This window comes from Papio anubis, chromosome 15 (assembly GCF_008728515.1).
Source record: "Papio anubis isolate 15944 chromosome 15, Panubis1.0, whole genome shotgun sequence".
Lineage (NCBI taxonomy): Eukaryota > Metazoa > Chordata > Mammalia > Primates > Cercopithecidae > Papio > Papio anubis.
The window spans coordinates 72,917,980-72,940,308 of NC_044990.1; the positions used below are offsets into that span (position 1 = coordinate 72,917,980).

The following is a 22,329-nucleotide window of genomic DNA, read 5'->3' on the forward strand; positions in this document are numbered from 1 at the left end:
CAGATCTCATGAGACTCACTCATTATCACGAGAACAGTATGGGGTAAACTGCTCCCATGATGCAATTGCCTTCATCTGATCCCACCCTTGACATGAGGCTATTGTGGACATTATAATTCAAGGTGAGATTTGGGTGGGAACACAGAGCCAAAACATATTAGGGAAGAATGCCTCAAGTGAAACCATATCACTAACCAATAGAAAATAGCAAAGGTAAAGGCAAATATATGAGGTATGTGAATTATGAAATTATGTTATATAAGATTGATACTTATCTTGCGAAAAGTTTCTCCCCCTTGCTAGCTTTAAAGAAACAATCAAAAATGTTGGTAAGGCCCAGTAGCATCCAGATGACAACCAGCAAGTAACTGAGGCCTTCAGTCAAACAGGCCACTGGAACTAAATGCTGCCAATAACCATGTGAGCTGGGAAGCAGACCCTTCCCCAGTTCATCCTCTGATGAGACATCAGCCCTGGCTGCTGCCTTCATTGCAGCCTTGTGAGACCCTGAGCAGAAAATCCAGCTATTCTGTGCCTGGATTCCAGGTCCACAGAAACTATGAGATAATAAATATTTTTTGTTTTGCACCTTCAAGTTTTTGTTCATTTGTTATGCAGCATCAATAACCAATACATGTGTACAGTACTTTATAAAGTTGAAGTTGACTTTTGGGTCATTTAACTTTCCTCCCCATTTTGCCTTTTCTTCAAACCCTGCTTTCTTTCCCTGAAGGCATAATAAAGTCCTAAATCAAGAGTCTAGTAAGAACCCACCACATCTTTCATTAATGCTTGAAACATAATCATAATATCTTTCAGAGTTTTTTAAAAATTATATGATAGTGTATGAAGGGGAAGGAGAGGTTCTGTTAATTTTCAGGGGCTAAACAGAGGAGACAACTCATTTCTGTATACAGATTGAGTAACCCTTATTCAAAATGCTTGGGGTCAGGAGCCAGGGCTCACACCTGTAATTCTAGCACTCTGGGAGGTTGAGGCAGGAGGATCATTTGAACTCAGGAGTTCAAAACCAGCCTGGGCAACATAGCAAGGCCTCATCTCTACTAAAAATAATTTTAAAAATAGCTGGGCATGGTGGTGTGTGCCTGTAGTCCCAGCTACTCAGGAGGCTAAGGTGGGAGGATCACTTGGGCACAAAAAGCTGAGGCAGAAATGGGCGATGATTGTGCCATTGCACTCTAGCCTGGGTGACAGAGTGAGACCCTGTCCCAAATAAAAGAAAAAAAGAAGAAAAGAAAAAAAGCTTGGGACAAGAAGTGTTTCAGATTTCAGATTTTTTCTAATTTTGGAAAATATGCATATACATAATGAGATATCTCATGGTGGGGACCTAAGTCTAAACATGATACTCATGTATGTTTCATAGACACCTTAAACACATAGTCTGTATGTCCAATAATAATTTTATACAATATGTTTAATATTTTTGTACATGAAACAAACTGTGTACACTGAACCATTTTACCACCATTTGTGGGTGTGCTTGCATAGGAGAATCTGGGTATGTTCAGAAAAGATACATTGCAGCTGAAGGGGGATGGGAGGGTCTTTTTCCTTGGGGTTGCTAAACAAACTATGTGTTGTGCACCTGCATTTTGGCTGCAACCTGTCACATGAGGTCAGGTGTCAAATTGTCCACTGGTAGTGTCACGTAAGCACTCAAAAGGTTTCAGATTTTGGAGTATTTCAGATTTCGGATTTTTAGATTTGGGATGCTCAACCTGTTTAAAGCATTCAAGTTATGTAGTGCCTTTATACCTTAAGAATATTGTTTCTGTTTTCACACTAGGACTAATGAAATTCTTATAGTTGAGGGCTAAACAGTAGAGACTGTCCTTTATTCAAAAGTAATATAAGGGTTCCCAAAAGCTAAGGAGAACTAAGCTTACTTTTGATCTCATGCTTTTCCCTACACTCCTTGAAGCCAAGGCTAGCAAGACCTCATCTCTACTGAAAATTTAAAAATTAGCTAGGCATGCTGGTATGTGTCCAGCTAATAATATTATCACATATTAAAACCACTTTTATTTTCCCACTCTCTGAATCCGAAAACAAGCAAAAACGCTTTACTCCATCTTTGTGGTTTTTTTGGTTCACAATAAATTACCAAACCGTGAATGAAGAGACTGCCCAAGGTTATCGGTGTTCCTTCTGTAATGACATAATGACATGACCAACTGTAGGTCATGTGCAAGAAATTTCCTACCAATGAGTATGTGTGCTTCCTGGAAGGAGGCTCTATGCTGATTATAGAAGGTGATACAATCCTAGGTTTAATTTATCTGCTAAGAAACTCAGAGCTAGATTCAGTGTCCAACTCCATAACTACACTGTGTTAGGAACAAGGTATTATTGATTCCTGTGCTCCTTCTGTTTTGTTGTTGTCCTTTTGTTGTTTTTAATTGTTCTCTGTTTTCCATTTTATTTACCTCTGTCAGCCAAAGCTTCTGAGGATAAGTAAGGCAAAAATTGCATGGAAACAAAATGGTCCTCCATTCCTTTTTATCATCAAAAATCGTGAACTTCAGATTCACAAACATTAGTTCAGATTCAGTGAATGATCGCTGAACTCTTTCTACATGCCAACAACTTTTTTAGTGTTTTCATACATGTTACTAAGTCAATCCTTGCTTAGAAAAGGAATTTAGACTCAGATCTCTACCTTTTAGTTCTGTTCTTTCTGTTCTTTCTGTTGTATTATGGAGTTTCTCCTTGTAAGCTTGATGTGGTCCTGAAGATCATTTAATCCCAACACCTCCTTCCCCAATCTTACAGATGGACAAAATAAAGCACTGAGAGGTCACCTTGCTTACCCAAGATCCAGCTGCTAGAAAATGGAAAACTTGGGATTAGATGTCCCCAGTCACCTGTCTCTGGGCCCACAATGTTGGTCCTCCCCAAGCTCTTTGTCTTTCCCTCCTCCTTGCTATTTAATCCTTTCCATTTTCCTGACATCCAGGACCATGTTGTTGATTTCATTAACTCTATCTTAACAATTTGGTGATCCCTTCTGGCAGATGAGTTCCCAAACTAGTAGTTCCAGCTCTGGACTTCCTCTGGGGTGCCAATTTGCATCTTTAATTCCCTAAAGGTCACTGAATAAAATAATTTAAATGGTTATTATATATTTATTCAATTATCCAAATAATATATAATATAATAAGTGATTTATACGTGCCAGGCACTGTTCTGGGCACTGTATTCATGATGCTTACTTTATATGTGGGAGACAGGCAATAAACAGTATGAATAAGGAAAGTGATAGGATGTTAGATAATGTTAAGTGTTAAAGGGAAAAACAAATCAGAGAGAGGGATATGAAGTGCCAAAGTGGGGAGTTGAAATTGTACACAGGGTGGTCAGGAAAGACCCCACCAAGAAGGTAGCTTTTGGGTAAAAGCATGAGAGAGGTAAGAGAGCAAGCATGCCCATGTCAGGGGGAAAAGTATTCCAGAGAGAGGGAACAGTATGTGCAAAGGCCCTGAGACACAACACGCTATTGAGGAACAGATAAGAAACCGGCATGACTGGCATGGAGTGAGCAAGACAGTGGGAGTTGCAGGAATGAATTCAGAAAGGGAAAAAGAGAGGTAGATCACATGGGTCTTTTAAGTCATTGTAAGGTTTTGACTTTCCCTTGAGTGAGGGGGGCATGAGCTGGGGGGTTTTAATGGGGAGTGACAGAATGACTTCTGCTGCTGAGGGAGGCTGTGTGAGGACAAGGGCAGCGGCAGGACCTGCTTAGGAGGCAATTACAGTTGTCCAGAAGAGAGGTGATGGGGGCTTGGAGATGATAAGAGGTGATCCCCATATGGGGTAACATAAAGGCAGAACCGACTAGACTTACTCATGGTCTAGACATGGAATGTGAGGAAAAGAGAGAAGCCCGACTTTAGCTTGACCAGTGGAAGGATGGAGTTGCCATTCAGTGAAATGGAACAATGCAAAATTGGGAGCGGACTATCTAGGGCTCAGCTTTGGACATGTTAGGTGTAAACTGTCCTTTAGACACCCCACCAGGAAGGTAGAGCAACAAGTCGAGTATATGGAGCACTCCTTAGCACCATTCTCCAATGTTTTTCTCTAAAGAATTTTTCAGCATATTGCATATTATATAGTTTACTTGTTTGTGTGTTGTCTGTCTCACCCCTCCTCCTGAGCCCAGTGGAGTGTAAAGAAATCGTTTTGTTTTGTTTTTTTTTTTTTTTTTGGTTTGTTTGTTTTCTGTTTTTTTCATTACTTTGTATCCTAAGCTTCTAGAATAGTGCCTGACACATGATCAATGCTCAAAACGTAAATGTTTCACACTTGAATGGTGTCAAATCTGTTGATCTTTTACTTTATGATTCCTAATGTGGTGTGGTCCTTACAAACAGTCTTTCCTATCATCACATTATAAACATATTGACTTATATTCTCTTCTAGTACTCTCATAATTTTCTTTCTTAAATTTAAATTTTAATCCATCTGTAATTTATTTTGGTGAAAGGAATAAAGTTAGGAGGCCAGCTTTATAATTTTTTAAATGGCTAGCCATTTATCCAAGCTCCATTTATTAGACAATCTGACGTCTTCCTATTGAAAATCTGGTGAGATTTAGTTCTTACTCTGACATAAATATGAGCTAGTAATAAAAACCATTTTTTATGCCTCCTTTGCCATGACACTTATGCCCCAAAGCAGAGGTATATATGTACCATATAAAGTGGTTAACTATAGATCACTAACTAAATTACCCACTAACACAGTGAGTAACAGTAGTGAATAACAGTGTCTTTTCACTTTTCTGTAACCAACAATTATTTCCTTCTGATTAGAAAATTGGGAGAAAGAAGAGGGACAGGCAGGAACAGAAGGAGTCACAAAATTTCCTACGGTCTATATAGGGACAAGCTTAGGTGATCTAATATCACTTCTGTTTATGTTGAACCAGATTTTCTTAAAAAGCAAATAAGAAGCTAGGAACAACAACAACAAAAAAAGATACCTCTTCACCTCCATCTTCCACCTCTGTAGAATATTTTCATTTGAATTGAAAACGAGAGATGGGAAAAAATGGTGTAAATAATCCATCAGAAAAGAAACCAAGGAGTAGTCAAAGAAATTTTGCTAGAAAGTCAATAACCAATATTTACAGAATTCAGAGGGTTATAACAATCCCAGAAGAGATTCAGGATCCAAAATTTGGGTTGACTTATAAAACCAGATGCTCCATTAAAGACTGGATTTATTTTGTTGTGTGGGTTGATTTCTTTTTCTTTGCTCCAAAGAGAAAGATACCTGAACATCACCTGGGGCATCCTAAGAAAGATGAGTCCCTGAACCTGGGTCCCTTTGGGAGTGGATGTAGGGTCCCATGAAAAATCTTGTTTCGGGCTGGGTGCGGCGGCTCACGTCTGTAATCCCAGCACTTTGGGAGGCCGAGGTGAGTGGATCACTTGAGGTCAGGAGTTCCAGACCAGCCTGGCCAACATGGAGAAACCCCGTCGCTACTAAAAGTACAAAAATTAGCCAGGTGTAGTGGTGGGATGCTTGTACTTGTAGCTACTTGGGAGACTGAGGCAGGAGAATTGCTTCAACCCGGGAGGCAGAGGCTGCAGTGAGCCAAGATCATGCCACTGCATGCCAGCCTGGGCAACAGAGCGAGATTCTGTTTCAAAAAAAATCCTGTTTTGCCTCTCTTGGAAATAAGAACAGGCAATGCCATTGACCCATAAAAGAAATATAATCAAGCATTTTGAGTTCTAAGATTTGTAAAGGAAAAAGCTCCCGGGCCCAAAGAGAAAACACACCCCTTTATCTGCAGGAAAGGGATCAGTTTGTTCAGGAAGAAGAGGTGCCAAACCCTGGGGTAACTGGTACCTTGGGAAAGGCCTGAATGTGGTACTGAAAGAGGCGAACTCAACAGCTGCCACCAGAGGAGGCCACACCTTGCACGCTGGAAAAGTCCAGCACTCCTGAGAAGGCGGCGGTAGACAAATGAGTGAACAGCGCATGATCCTTGCAGTATAGAGCGGATCATCGTCACCTGCTGGACTGTTAACAGCCAGCTTTCAAAATCCACACCATGGGCTAATGAGAAATAACAGCAAGAGGAGATTAATAAACCACCAGTGCTTCCTTCCTAGGGGTGGAAATCAGACTGAGGACTACATAAGCCTCAGGCAATTTTGAGTAATCAAGAGGGGAAAGCTCAGAAAGATACACTGGATTTCCCACTACTATAGCAAGCTGGTCACATAGTAATTAACTGGAAAAAAAGAGATGTAATCATAGCTGGACCCCAAGGTTACTATCTCAGTCACGCCTGTTACTTTCTGGGGGGGAAAAAAGTCTTTTTAATCAGGGTTAGGAATATGATTTTCATTTGTTAAGTATTGAATTCGTAATAGTGATAAGGGGTAAAAGCGCCAAATTATATCTGCCTTTGTTTCTTTAAATTTTGTTCAGGAAGTGTATAATCTCCAGTGGGGGCAAGGGGAGATGTATAAAAGCTTATTTTCTTCGTTTAAATAAATAGACATTATTTTTATGTTTTAGGGCCTAATGAAAAAAAAATAGTTCAGATTAGGATTGCAGGTTAAAATTAGCCTTGGCCAAACAGCACGTATCTGAGAGCAGCGGATTCTAATGTCAATCACAGTGAATATCCAAAGAAGTTGGAAATAAAAATTCAACAATAAATATGTATTTTCAAAGAGTTTAAAATACTTACAAAAATTCCTAATTACACCGCACCATTATGATGTAATTTCTGAGGATATATACTTTAGGACTTTGTTCTATTTTTGATTATTTGAGATAGTCTCATACTCTATGTTTTCCATAGAGGTTGAACTAATTTACATTTCCACCGGCAGTGTACAAGCATTCCCTTTTCTCCACATCCAAGCCAACATTGTTGTTGTGTGGCCTTTTAATAATAGCCATTCTGCTGTAGTCCCAGTGCTTTGGGAGGCCAAGGCAGGCGGATCACTTGAGGTCAGGAGTTCAAGACCAGCCTGGCCAACATGGTGAAACCCTTTTCTACAAAAAGAAAAAAAAAATTAGCTGGTTGTGGTGGGGAGCACCTGTAAAACCAGCTACTCAGGAGGCTGAGGGAGGAGAATGGCTTGAACCTGGGAGGTGGAGGTTGCGGTGAGCTGAGATCGTACCACTGTACTTCACCCTGGGTGACAGAGCAAGACTTCATCTCGGAAAAAAAAATATAAATATAAATATATATCTATTCTGATTAGTGTAAGGTGATATCTTAGTATGCTTTTAATTTGCATTTCTCTAATAGTGATGTTGAGCATTTTTTCCTGTGTTTGTTGGCTACTTGCATTTCTTTTATAAATGTTGCTATTATTTGTAAAATCTTTTTGGAATATCTGGTAGGTAAATCCAGTGCAGCAGGTTAAATTTCATGGATCAAGACAAGAAATCCTGGCTTCAGGACTCAAATATAGGCTCTTCAGAGTATGGAAAGAGATTTGAAAAGCTAGGTGAGACTTAGCTCTGTGAGCTCATTGCTCTTTCATTCATGGCAGAAGAACCCATGTGATTTTTTGATGCGCAGGTGGGTCACTGAGGTACAGATGGTTCCAGTTGGCATAAAGATCTCTTACCACTGAGTGAGAAATGAAGAAAAGGAAGAGAGTGACAGAGAGGGAAGCACTTCAAGGAGATCCAACCATCCTGCTAAGCCCCAAGGGGCACCATTGCCTTTTCTACTTGGTGGAGAGAGAACTGGAATGTAAATGGTGTGTGAAATGTTAAATGTGAGTGAACTTTAAGCAATTGACATGGTGCTTCTGCTTCATTACCGATTTCATTTTTTCTGCTAGTGAAGCCAGAGAAAATGTTCCCAGTTTCCAATTCTTTCTAAGAGATCAACAACTTTAATGGCAGGCTCAGGTTGGACTTACCACAGGCATACTTTGGATAATCAGAGCCTCCCCTTTTCTCGGTTTGCCTCCTGGGCTTAGCTTCGGGGTGGGAGAGAGGCAGAAGGGTTTGGATGATTGGCAGGAAAAGAGCTGACTAGCTCCTCACTGCTCGACCCGGAGCTTCAGCTATTTACTGCCTTACAAAACAGGCAAGAGAAATGAAGGTCTTCTCTCCGCTCAGCATGTGTCCAAATCCTGGGAGGCTTTGATTTAGAATGTTAACCTTCCAGAGGTCATTTATTTGTCTTTGTATATTTTGTTGTCTTTCACACATTGGACTGTTGTAGTATAACATATTCTTCCAGAAAGTACGCACTGACACTTTTAGCCTGCCTTACAAATTGCACATTGGATTTGCTTATGTCGTTGAACCAAGAAAAATTGTGAGCTATGCTGTGCTATGTGTCGCCTGTCAGGTAACAGCTCACTTTCAACACAATTGTTGGGTTTTTCTCTCCTTCAGTATTTGTGTACCTATTGGAATATTTAATTTAATGTTTACCCCTTAATATTTTAGAAAAGTGAATGCCAAATGAAGGAAAAAAAAAAAAGGAGAGAGAGAGAGAAGGATTAATACTAGTGATAAATTTCACAAATAACATGTGTGAGACAAAGATGGAAACCAAGTGGGGGTAGATTTAACTTCATTGGAATGCAAGGTGGTTATCTACGGATTTCATTGTGAAGAAAAAGGATAGAAAATTGTGAAAAAAAAATAGAACTACTATTCAACCCAGCAATCTCACTACTCAGCATCTACCCAAAGGAAAAGAAAGCCTATAAAAAAAAGACACCTGCACTCAGATGTTTATCACAGCACTATTCACAATAGCAAAGTCATGGAACTAACTAAGTGTCCACCAGTGGTGGGTCCGATAAAGAAAAGGTGGTACATAACCAGGTGTGGTGGCTCACACCTGTAATCCCAGCACTTTGGGAGGCCAAGGCGGGTAGATCACAAGGTCAGGAGATCAAGACCATCCTGGCTAACACGGTGAAACCCCGTAGCTACTAAAAGTACAAAAACAACAACAACAAAAAATTAGCCAGGTGGGGTGGTGGGTACCTGTAGTCCCAGCTACTCAGGAGGCTGAGGCAGGAGAATGGCGTGATCCCAGGAGGCAGAGCTTGCAGTGAGCCTAGATCATGCCACTGCACTCCAACCTGGGTGACACAATGAGACTCTGTCTTGAAAAAAAAAAAGAAAAAGAAAAGAAAAGGTGGTACATACACACCATGGAATACTATGCAGCCATAAAAAAAAACAATGAAGCATGTCCTTTGCAGCAACATGGGTGGAACTGGAGACTATTATCCTAAGTGAACTCAGAGGCAGAAGATCAAATATCATATATTCTCACTTATAAGTAGGAGCGAAACAGTGGGCACACATGGACATGAAGAAGGAGATAATTGATACTGGGAATCCAAAAGCAGAGAGAGTGGAAGGGGAGGGAGGGTTGAAAAGTTACCCATTGGGTACAGTGTTCAATATCTGGGTAACGGGTACACTAGAAGCCCAGTCCTCACCATTACACATGTAATATTCATGTAACAAACAAGCATGTGTAACCCCAGATCTAAAACTTCAAAAAAAAACTAAATATTATTGAGCAACTTCTCTGTTTCAAGTGGAATCCCAAAATTCATATGTTAAAGTCCCAACCCCCAGGACCTCAGAAAGGAATCATATTTGGAGCCAGGGCCTTTCAAGAGGAGAGTACATTAAATGAGGCTGTTAGGATGGGTCCTAATCCAACTGGCCAGGGCCCTTTTGAGAAGAGGAAAGCTGGACACACAAAAAGACACCAGGCATGTGCAGATGCGCAGAGGAAAGACTGAAGAGGCAGCAAAAACGTGACTACCTGAAAGCTAAGAAGAAAGGCCTCAGGAGAAACCAACCCTACCAACACTTTGATCTTGGATTTCCAGCCTCCAAACTGTGAGAAATACATTTCCGTTGTTTAAACCACCCCATCTAATGACAGGCACTGTTCTGAAGAAGTTACATAGATCAACTCAATTCATTCTAACAACAGCCTCTGTGTGTGTGTAAATGGAACAAGAGGGGCATCAACATCCTTCTGCAGACAGGGAAACTAAAGTGCAGAGCAGTTAGAAAGTACAAGTTAAAGAAAAATTACATGCTGAATAAATGACTGAGCTAGAATTTAAATGCCCGTTCTCTGTCTGCCTCCAGAGGCCATGCTCAACCACTACAAGCTCCTGTTTCTATATATTGCTGGCATCCTTCACTATGAATTGCTACATCACTCCGTTTCTTGCAATCTTTAAAGAACAAAGAAAAAATTTTTTTACTCACTTAAAATCATGGAATATGGTGTCTAGAAATAAACAAGCAAGCAAGCCAATGTTTCTGTTTCCTCATTTTCTTTTTAAATTCCCTGAAGATGAGTTCATTAGTTAAGATTCTTTATCTTGTAAGAGAAACCCCCAACTCAAACTGGTTTAAATTAATTTTTTTTTAAGTGGCCACTTCTAAATTAAATTTTTTAAAAAGTTTTAAAGAGTTTACCTGCTATAAGCTCTCTAGCAGATAAGACGGCTGCTACATTTCCAGCCCTCACATCTTCATATCATGTGACTCAAGGATGAGACCTGGTCTTTGGGCTTCATTTCTCAGAACCCTCAGCAAAAGTGCCTTTCCATTATTTGGCTTTCAGTTTCACATTCATGGCTGACACACCACGGCCAAGGGTCTGGAATAGAGTAATTGGTTTAAGACAGTTAGGTTCCCATCCAAATCACAGAGCTGAGGGTCTCAGAATGGAGATGGAAGGAACTTCCCAAAGCCTTGTTGGAGGTTGCCAGAGGCTGGTGGGAGGAGGCATGGGGAGGGAGTTACCATTTAACCGGTACTGTTAAAGCGAACTAAATGTGGCCTGAGAAGGACCCCGTACTTCTATATTGGAGTCCTTGCGGACAAACCTAACCTAGCTTAATAGGAAGACGGGATTGAAAACCTAGTTTAGGAGTATGCAGGCTGTAACAATAGCTGAGTGTTGGCCAGTTCCAGCGGCCATACTTCAACCACTCAGACTGCTGAGTGTTCAAACTGCGTTCACATAAGGCAAACGCCAACCTGTAACCAATCCAGCTGTCTCTGTGCCTCACTTCCGATCTTTGTACATCGCTTTCCTTTTTTCGTCTATAATTTTTTTCTGACCATGAGGCACCCCTGGAGTCTTTTTGAATCTGCTGTGAATCTGGGGGCTGCCGATTCACGAATGGTTAATTCTCCTTTTTGCTCAATTAAATTCCATCAAATATAATTTGTCTGAAGTTTTCTTTTAACAGTACAGAGTTCTATTTGGGACGATGAAAAAGTTCTGGAAACATGGTGGTAACAGTTGTACAATATTGTAAACGTGCTGAGTGTCACTCCATTGTACACTTTAAAAAGGTTCAGATGGGAAATTTTACGTTACATTTCTCTTACCACAAAATAATAATAATAATAATAAATGAAAAGGAAAGGGAAAAAGAAAAAACTCTCTCCTAACATGTTTCACTTCCACGTCGGCTGAGGCCTGTTCATATTTTATTCCCAAAGTGCCTCTTTGCCATTGAAAATATCCCTTGAGAACCCTCTCTGACCACAGACTCAGTGCTCGCGTCTACAGAGAAAATTACGCCAGAGTGTATTGAAACTAAATTGTCACTGGGCTCAGGAGAGACAATGTTATTCATGGGAGCCAAAAACCCTTATTCCAGAGATTTCATACAGGGAGGTCAAGTCACTTACTGGTGGTTCAAATAGAAAAAAATATAGTGGGCTTTTTGATATTAATATTTCGTGGTGGCATTTTTAGAGTTCATTGGAAAAGAACAAGTTCTAGTCGGGGAAGCTGACAGACATAAACAGGGAAGGAGCTGCTGCACCTAGAGGAGGATTTGTTTTCTCCTGGGACTGTGTATAGTTAAGCACACACCCAAAAGCCTGGGCAAATCCAGAGAGCAGCAGGGGTGTTACCTGCTGACAAGTACAACAAAGGTGAGCGGATTGCCCTGTGACAAAAGCCACTCAATTGCATCATCTCTCCAGCAAAGGGAAACCAGCTCAAAGGCAGCCATCTAGTTGCAAGGTGAGTTCACTGTAATTGCATGTTGTGAGTGGCTGTTGCTTAAAAACAATGAATTTACACCCATTACTCCCAGCGTCAACTTCAGAACGATTTTATCATGCCCGCTTTTGTGCAGCTAAGCTGCAAAATGTGCGCTGTGACAGACTGAAGCAGATAAAGAACAAATTTGCATGTTACTGGGTTGCAAGAGTCCTTTGATTGTTGGAGAGGCCTGATAATGCTGTCAAGAGCTCAGCAGACTGAGCGGCAGCCCAGACGAGACGCACCAGATCTGCACTCGCTGTAGCTGACAGCAAACGATTTAGAGTCAGCACGGAATCAAAGGGTTGGAAATATCTCAAGTAAAAATGTTAAAAACACAAAGAAGCCTGCATCTTGATAAGAGGACATCAGTGAGGAGAGATATGCACAGAAAGAAAGAAGACGACCTTGAGTTTATAAAAATGCTACATGTCTCGGAATTGTAAAATGCCTAAAATGTAAAGAAAATGGGCAGCTCAAATCAGACTTCAAGCTAGGAAAGCCTGAAAGTTGTGTGCTTGCCACAGCTGAAGAAGAGGAAAAGAAGCAATAGCTAACTGCACGGATTATTATAGAGATTACCTTTCTGTTTTCAAGACCAGTCATTTGCTCGTACAAATGAGCCTAATGACTTAAAGCACCAACACACATAGTTTCTGCTGCGCACACCTCCTTGATGTGAAATGCAAGACTCAAAATACAAAAATAACTTTAGGAAGGAAAAACTGATTAGTGGCAATCATCAAGACAAATCTTGCTATTTGAAAAAACAAAAATATGAAATGAAACCTTAAGTAGTAGTATTAAATAATAATATCAGGGTGGGGCACAGTGGCTCACACCTATATTTCCAGCACTTTGTGAGGTCCAGGCAAATGGATCTCTTGACGTCGGGAGTTGGAGACCAGCCTGGCCAACATGGCAAATCCCTATCTCTACTTAAAGTACAAAAATTAGCGTGGCATAGTGGTGTACACCTGTAGTCCCAGCTACTCAGGAGGCTGAAGCTGGAGAATCACTCAAACCCAGGAGGCGGAGGCTGCAGTGAGTCAAGATCTTGCCATTGTACTCCAGCCTCGGCAACAGAGCGAGACTCCGTCTCAAAAAAAATAAAATAAAATAAAATAATAATAATAATAATACATTTGCTGCATTGGAAAATAGGTCTTCAGCAAAGTATGCTATATGACGTATCAATAAGGAGTAAGCTAATGGTTCTTCTCAAGGAAAGATTGCATCTTCTGTCAGCATTTGATGTATTTCAAATCAAACTCCAGTTTCTTCACTTATGTTTTTCCTTTTCCTTTCTCTCCATAAAATCAGTGACTATCACCAGGTCTGTAGTATTCTTCCAGAGAGAACCCCAGAAAAGAATAGCAGGTAGACATAGCTGGAAAATCGAAGCCCCAATTTTCTGACAAAGAAAACTAGCCAGAATAAGCAAGCAAATTACATGTGCACGTGTTTCTCTTTAATCTTTACCTGTATATTTCCCTAGAGGGGAAAGGTTTATAAAAACTAGAAAGAGGCCATGTTTTCTTTATCATTTGAGTTTACCAATCACCTAATGTAATCCACCGTGGGCTCCTAGCTTTGAAAAGCAAATTTTCTACACCAAAGGACATCTTCAGACACTGCTCACACCCACACCTGAGTTCAAATATTTATATATAGTTTTAATACATTGATCCAACATTTGTTTTAAATACTTTCCCCAAATTTTCTTGATGACAGTTTTTAATAGGAAAAATATGTTCCCCCAATTTTCAGCTGCAATGTGATCATATAAACAATATTTAACTAAATTATATTCTGTGTGTATTTGCCAAGCCTAAAAGCGTTTTTGCCCAGTGGCCTGAAATGTTCCTCCAAACTTTTCTGGCTTACTGGTAAACATTTAACATTTCAAAATAGATTGAAAGGGGAGTTGTGAGAGCCTATGTAGGAAACTGTTTCTTTCTAAATATTGGGCTTTATCTGTTCTGATTTCTGAATTCATGGCAAATCTTCCAGCCTTTTTTTCCACTCTGGGTAGGCAATCAACCACAGTCGAGGAAAATAGCTTTAAGAACTACTACATTGTGCAATTTTCTAATAAAACACAAGAGGGCAGGTTTTGCTTTATTGTAAGCCTAATTCCACTCCCCTAGTAATCAAGATTGGTCATTGGGCTAATTGCAAATTCAGAAACCCTCAATAACATACAAAGTGAAGGAGTAATCAGGGTGCATAACTCTGGCAGTGAAATTTGTTGTTTTAATGAAGAAGGCCAAGCTCAAGCATCTCTACTTAGCATTATTTACAACCAGTACAATTATACTTGGGAGGCACTGTGATGGTTTTAGTTTGTTTATAAACTGCCAAAAGAGCAGAAAATGGCTAACAGAATGAGCAAATTCAGTCATATTAGATTTAAGAAGTCTGACTACAGTTTATGCGGCAAATAACGTAAGTGGGTTAATGGCTTCTACCAAACAGATGCAGCTGTGGTGAACATTTATACAGACCATGCAAGTATTGGATAGGAAGCTTGTTTTTAGAAAACTCTAACTTATAGTTCACAATATTCTTGCATATGGTTTTCAAGATTTCATTTAATGCCCTGCCAAAGCAGAATTAAATTCATAAGGGTTTTTTTTCAGCTTGAACTGCTGTTACAGCTTAAGTCAAAGTATTGTCATCTTTGGAGAGTTTCTAAAGCAATTGCTGCTTAAGTCCATCAGTGTGAGACAGGCATTGGTTTGCCTGACTAAATAATTTGCCCACTAACTCCTTACACTGAAACAAAGCTTTTAGGGTATCAGACAGTGGAAGATCCTAAAATGGCACGTGTGAGGACTTAGAGGAGAGGTAGGTGGAAATCTTAGCTTTCTATCCTAGTCCCTAAAAGTGGTAGAATTAAGGCCTACCAAGAGTAGGAAGAAGATGCATCTGGAAAGAAAATACATCTGAAGGGTGTCTCCTTGTGTTAGGTTGCACAGCGTATAATTCCACCTAGCATATGTGCAATTCAAAATCCGAAGGATAGGTTGTATGGTAACTTCAAGGCAGGGATCTTATGTTTTCTCCAGTACAAAACAGATGTCAGAAGCTCTGAATGAAACCTTCTACTTTGAGATTAGTTTATTCACTCATTTATTCATTCAAAGAATATTTATAAAGTACTCAGGATAAGTAAGGCACTATAGAAATAGGAAGAGCTTCAACCTCAGATTTTGCCATTGCATTACAGAAAGTAATTACCTCCCACTAGGGGTGCATTGGTTCGTTTATGCACATATATCAACCACCAACATTCTCTGAGTACTTAAGGCAAGGTGCTTTGATATAATGACTGTGTAGCTGTACAAAGGGGTGTACAACCTGACCTTTAACTTCAGGTCTAGATGTGGAAGCAAACCTCACATAACCATTGCCACATTGGTTCTAACTTTCTTCTTCTGGGGGTCTCCAACAAACTGACCCATCTGGAAGGCTTACCTGGGGGATCACCAAGTTAGCTGCTGCAGGACCTCTCTTCCCTGGTCGGTCACTTGAAGTAGCCGCCTGCTTCCACCCCAGGATTAGTCACTGGACTGTGGGGATATCAAAAGTAACTTCACCTGGGGAAAGACTGGCTCTCCTTTTCCTACCTGTTCAATACAGATTCAGAAAATAGCAATTGTTTGGAAACTCACCAAGAAAATAGCATATCGGCTTAAGAGATTACTTTTCAGACTGAGGTTATTATGTATTTTACATGTATATATACTTCAGTATACATGTTGAGTGCCCAAAAGATGGGAATTGATGCACACAAATTAAAAAATAATAATCCTCAAAAGATAAACAATAATCTGTAAAACAACATTTATTTTTCGTTTCCTTTTTAGTAAGTTTTCTACTTCTTAATAATGTAAGATTAAAACTAGTCACTAAAAGTATTATAATTAACAATGTTAAATCGTAAGCAAGATACAAATGTCAATTTTAGAATTAGAATGGAATTTAATGCACAAAGGAAACATGTTATTGCATTTTACCCCATTTCTGAATGTTAGCTTTATAAAAAGCATTTCTATTAAAATCATATATGCAGTTTTTCTAATACTGAAGATATAAGCATAAAGTGATCTGGTCATTTTCTTCAAGGTTGAATTCTTTCCCCCATCATTGAGAAATATAGCCCACAGTATTTGGTGACATTTTCTGAGTTTATTTGCATGATATTCAATGCAAGTAAATACCAACATTTTATTCTGTTGGTTTATGCTACCTTAATATTTGTTAAAACGTGCTCATAATTGATTTATTGTAAGGTCAGAAAATGCTAGAAAATTGTATTTCTCTTATATGAACTACAAAATCAGGGAATTCTCTCAGGAAGACATTATAAAACATAATAGTTATAAAAAGTAGCCCACACTATAGATAAAAGTAGCTAAGTATAACTGATTACTATTTTTTCTACCTAAGATAGATCTTGCTTTAACCAAATCTTATGAGAATATGATATATGAGAATTCTGATATACCTGACAGATAAGCTAGAGGTGGCTATTTGCTTTATGAAATTATTCATAATAGTTCACCTATAAAAAGCAGTTTTTCCTGGTGCTTTTAATATATAATTGATTAATACATAACTTTTCAGAAATATATATACCATGCGCAATTTTATCTTCATTTTAACAAATTTCTCTTTTTGTTTAAAACCAAGATATAAAAATGTGTTCCCCAACTATCCTGAGCTCAGAGCATAAACATTCCAGAGTGGAGCTTGTGAAAGATACAGTGCTGTATTATCCATGAATATTGTTAATGGCAGGATTTGAAAGGTATGCATGTGGTTGAAGCTAAAAAGCCCAAGCAGAGTTTTACCCCCATGAAGGACTCTGGGCTATCTTGATCTTCACCACTGAGCCTGCTCTCAGATGCACCTGTAACTTTATGAGATTCAAACTCAAATTCAGTTCCAACTGGGCTTTGTCCACTTCTCTGGCTTTAGCAGTCCTATTGCAGGGGGAAAACTGGTTCTTGGTGAGTCTTGCACTCTCTAGGCCCCCTTTATGTAGAAGGCAGCTCCGGGGACCTCTTAACACCCATTCTTTACATTCATTCATTCCAGTAGAGAGGGACCCCGACAGACAAACCACATCCTAGAACTTCAGTCTCACTCCTGATGCACAGAAACCAGATATGAGCAGATGAAATTTGCATGGAAATCTCAAGATCCATTAACTTCTCTGAAGTGGGGTCCATCATGATAAGTCTGAACATCGTAGTAAAGATTGCCTCATTCTTATTTCTCATGATCTGATGATTGCATAGCAGAATATAACCACTTAATTCTGAATTGCCATGTTTTGTACAGATGGTTTGCTTTCAAATAAGGCTTAATAGGTCAGCATTCGTAAGTAACTGTGAGTATACTGCAACATTAATGAATCTAACATCAATGCTTAAAAATAAGCCAAGTGCATTATGTGGGAATAATTTTTCATCTGAGGTTACCTAGTAAAGAAATTGGTTCAGGATCAGCCAAAGAGACCTCAGACTAATAGGACTCAGGTCAAATTGTCTCATGTTCAGGTTTATAGCCTCGCCAGCCTTCAGTCAGCCTTTCTTGGAAAGAGTAATTCTGTATTTGTTATAGGTTTACAGTAGTATATCAACAAACCAGGAAGCTCTATGATTTTATTATCTTCTCTATTTATCACTATAGAATCAATGTGTATCTAGCTATTGAATCCTGTAATATAGGTCTACTGTTTAAAACTGCAGATTTTAAGTAAAATCTGTAAAATCTAATTTACACAATAGAGCGGAATTGATCCTTCATTTAGTCATTTTCTGTCCTGTAAAGAAAACAAGGCTTATTCTCATCTTCTAAGCTGGAGAGGAAAAAGAAAGAGGACAGAAGAAAAGTAAGCCCAAGGAAGATAATCAGGAGGGTACCTAGAAGCAGAGATGTTTATAGCTTAAAGGGATCTTGGAGATTCATCTAGCACCTACCACCTCCCACCTCCATGCCATTATCAATAAAGACACTGGGGCTAAGAAAGATTGATGCATGGTCTTGGCCAGGTCTCAAATTGCACTGACCTGCAAATTTAAATGACTCCCCCGGATCAATGTTTTGGGATTTTTTTGTTTTTTAAAATGCTTTCAGAAAAGGAGGAGGCTTAATCAATATGGGGGATTATTATCAGATATCATAAACTGTCAGGTCTACCTTTATTTGAAGATAGAGGTAGCCTCAAGCATGTTAGTTTGGGTTTGTTAAACAAGCAAGCAAAGTGGAAACTACAGCTAAGCATCTTCTGAATGAGATCATCATCACTATAGAAGAACCTATGGCAAAGATCTTCAACTCAAGAAGGAACAGTGAGGATTAGTTCCTTTATTGTCAGGGTCAGAACTATGGGTTGGCCAGCCTCTTCTCTTAGGTAAGCCATGAGCACTCTAGGCTTCTTCTGTGTATCTCTTGCTGCTTAAATGTGTCTCCATTAGGGGTGTATATCCTTTTCGAAGTCTTCTATATTGAAGAAAAGCCAGCAGCACAAAAAGACCAACCAAAGCCACCAGCATTCCCATGACCACTGAGAGGGTTGTGGGCCAACCTGGAGTTTCTTCAACTGAAACTAAAGCAGAAGAGAAGGGTCTACCGTCAGCATTTTCATCAGCTGAATACTTTCAGAAGAGAAAAAGAGCAAGCGCACTTGGCTTTCACATGCTTTTTTGTTGATAAAGCAAAACTACTCTTGCTAGACTAAAATTTATCTTCTCCTTTCTCACTATTTATCATATCCACAATTGTTTTTCTTGGGGAAGTCGGAAATGGCATCCCATTACTTAAATACAGCTTATTGCATTTTAAAAATTTGTTACAATAAATGCTTATGCGGAAGAAACCCTCTAAGGAGGAATGTAACTACTTTTGTGAGTTAGAAACTCATTTGTAAAAGTGCATGCTAAAATGGCATCTGGGGAGCTGCAAAATATACAACCCTCGGGTAGAGAAATTCTGCTACTGTCTCCACCTTTTTTATAGAATGATAAGCCTGTGAGAGGGATCAGACTGGCTGTTACACTAGGAGACATTCAATAAACAAGCAGATATTTATACCCATTTGAATAGTTGTGAATAAAATGTCAATCTCCCACATGATAAATCCAGTCCTCTATTCAAACATATTTTATAAGCACTCTTCCACAACATTGGTAGATTTCATTTTTGGGGTTTTTTCTTTGTTTGTTTTGTTTTAAGACGGAGTCTCGCTCTGTCACTCAGGCTGGAGTACAGTGGCGTGATCTCGGCTCACTGCAACCTCTGCCTCCCGGGTTCAAGCGATTCTCCTGCCTCAGCCTCCCGAGTCACTGGGATTACAGGCACCCGCCACCATGCTCAGCTAATTTTTGTATTTTTAGTAGAGACAGGGTTTCGCCACACTGGCCAGGCTGGCCTCAAACTCCTGACTGCAGGTGATCCACCTGCCTCGGCCTCCCAAAGTGCTGGGATTACAGGTGCGAGCCACTGCGCCTGGCCAAATTTCATTTTTAATATATGTATGCCTATTTGTCATTTATTTTAAAAATTATATTCTCTTTGGCCAACTGTTCTTAATTTCAGCTCTTCTGAATTTTTCTATAGCTTACACTCACCTAAATATAAGATTCTCTTTCTAGTCCTTTTTCTGCAATCCCCCGGGAGGTCCTGACCTGTCCTGATGGGATTCCTCCAAGAGGGTTTTGGTCTGTCTCCTCCCGCTTCAATCCAGCAGCACCTATTGCCGACTTCATCTTCTTAAAACACAGATATTTTGATTCTGCCATTTCTTTGTTCAAGACCCAAAAATGGTTGCCTTTTGCTTTTGTCCAAATCATCTGGCTAGTTTTTTAAAAAATTATGTTTTAGAAATTGTGGTAACATACACGTAACATAAATTTGACCACCTTGAAAATAGTAAGTGTTGCTGAGGCTGTAGAGAAATCGGCCACTGCACTCCAGCCTGGGCAACAGAGCCAGACTCTGTCTCAAAAAAAAAAAAAAAAAAAAAAAGAAATTGGAATCCTTGTGCATTGCTGGTGGGAATGTAAAACGGTGCAGCCACTATGGAAAACAGTGTGGGGATTCCTCAAAAAAATGGAACAAAGAATTACCCTATGACCCAGCAATTACACTTCTGGGTATACCTAAAAGAACTGAAAGCAAGGTCTAGCAGAGATATGCAGTGCAGTGGCATTACGTACATTCACATTGTTGTGCGACCATTAGCACCATCCATTCTCAGAACCTTTTCATCTTGTAAAACTGATACATTGTGCCCACCAAACAGTAACTCCCTATTCTCCCCTCCCAACCCCTGGTAACCTCTGTGAATTTGACTATCTCATAGTCTCATATAAGTGGAGTCATGCAGTATTTGTTTTTATGTCTGGCTTATTAAACTTAGCTTAACGCCCTCAAGGTTCATCCATGTTGTGGCATGTATCAGAATCTCCTTCCTTTTTGAGGCTGAATAATATTCCATTGTATGTATACGCCACCTTTTGTCTATTCATTCATCCACGATGGACACTTGGGCTGCATCTACTTTTTGGCTATTGTAAATGATGCTGCTATGAACATGGGTGTGCAAATATCTCTGCTAGACCTTGCTTTCAGTTCTTTTAGGTATACCCAGAAGTGTAATTGCTGGGTCATAGGGTAATTCTTTGTTCCATTTTTTTTGAGGAATCCCCATACTGTTTTCCATAGTGGCTGCATCATTTTACATTCCCACCAGCAATGCACAAGGATTCCAATTTCTCTACAGCCTAGGCAACACTTACTATTTTCTATTTTTTTGATAGCAGTCATCCCAATGGGTATGAGGTGGTATCTTATTGGAGTTTCTGCCTGGCATCTAAGGCCCTCTGTACCTAGGCTCTTTCATAAATTTGAACTTGATTTGACGTAATCCTCTGCCCAAGCATCCCACTACAACCAGGCTTGAAAGACTCAGGTCAAAGAGGGAGAGACTGAGCTCTGAAATCATCTTGATTGCTTTCTAGGCTGAGACTTTGGGCAGATACACTGTACAGGGACTAGCTGGATTTAGAGATTATTCCTTGAGGCAGGCCTGTTTACTTCATTGGTTAGAAATTTGAAACAACCATAGAGAGGCTTTTTATTAATCCAACTAATTCAGAGAGAATTGTCAAGTCAGGTGTAGAAGTAGATAGTTCCTTTAATAAGAACTATTAAAAACTTTCAGTTTTCTAAAACAAGAGTCAGCTCATTAGTCCCTTTCTGATGTTTAATTGGTAGTTTAAAGGCTCGTTTTGCTAAATACGCATATGCTAGAAAAATGGTCAATAAACCTAACTAGACCTGAAAGCTTCAGTTAAAGGTCTTGGTTTACATTAAAAAGAAAGAAAGAAAGCTAGCTCCTTTAGACGATGAATGAATCACCCATTTAGAAGTTGTGTTAGTTACCTGGCAGATCAATGGCATAGCTGTAGCCAAGTTGGTCTGCGGTTAAAAAGAGTTCTTCATTCGTCACTGGAGGGAAGAAAGGAACCATGTTGTACATCCGATTGTGACCAATAGGGGCCAGCTCCTGAGGCCAGGCATCTGCAGGAGGATTAAATCTTTTCATCCACTCATCAAAGATGGCGTCAGTAAAGGAATGAAGAACCTGCAAGACAGTTGAACACAGCGTTTAACATGAATCAGTCTGTTTCGATCACACCAACCTGACTGGAGCTTTCTCTAAAGTGGAATAACTTCTTCTTGACATGGGATCTTCTGTATACCCATGTGTGGAATACCGCCTTCTGTATAGCACCGTGAGGAAGCCCAAATCAACTCATATAGAGTGACTACGATGGTGAGGCTCAAGATTTCAGGAAGAAAAACAGATGGTGGGCCCGTCCACAGTTGCTCCAACACCTATCACCATCTGACTGCAACTGCACTGAAAGATGCTAAGCTAGAACTGCCTAGTCAAGCCCTTCCAAAATTCCTGACCCACAGGAATGGTAAGAAATGGAATGGTCACCTTCAAGCCATTGAGTATTTGGGTAATCTATTACGCAGAAATGGATAAGCACAACAAAGGAAAAAAGCCTGAGCAGAGCCTCACAGGCCCATGGTTACCAGCATGTGTAGGGAAGGGAGTTCCTTGGTCCCCTTCTCTCTCTCTCTCTCTCTCTCTCTCTCTTTTTTAAGACACAAAATTCAATAGAAATTTTGTTTGTAGTTCTTACATTCTCAGTGTGAGCTGA

At 39.7% G+C, this 22,329-nt stretch overlaps 1 protein-coding gene and 1 long non-coding RNA gene across 4 annotated transcripts in view; both read right to left on the reverse strand.

Moving 5' to 3' along the window:
* LOC116270533 overlaps nucleotides 1-13,050 on the reverse strand; it is a 35,282-nt gene extending 22,232 nt beyond the window's left edge. Inside the window, exon 1 of the long non-coding RNA XR_004178606.1 lies at nucleotides 10,489-13,050. This is a non-coding gene — a long non-coding RNA (uncharacterized LOC116270533). The remainder of the gene's footprint in view (nucleotides 1-10,488) is intronic.
* Nucleotides 13,051-15,911: 2,861 nt separating this feature from the next.
* The window catches only part of DCT (dopachrome tautomerase), a 110,895-nt gene continuing 104,477 nt past the window's right edge, over nucleotides 15,912-22,329 (reverse strand). For all 3 annotated transcript variants that reach the window (XM_017951349.3, XM_017951353.3, XM_017951350.3), the window contains 2 exons: nucleotides 21,539-21,740; nucleotides 15,912-18,701 (listed from right to left, as the gene is read on the reverse strand). In XM_017951349.3, coding sequence (XP_017806838.2) covers nucleotides 18,523-18,701; nucleotides 21,539-21,740 — 381 coding nt within the window. In that variant the 3' untranslated portion in view covers nucleotides 15,912-18,522. The remainder of the gene's footprint in view (nucleotides 18,702-21,538; nucleotides 21,741-22,329) is intronic.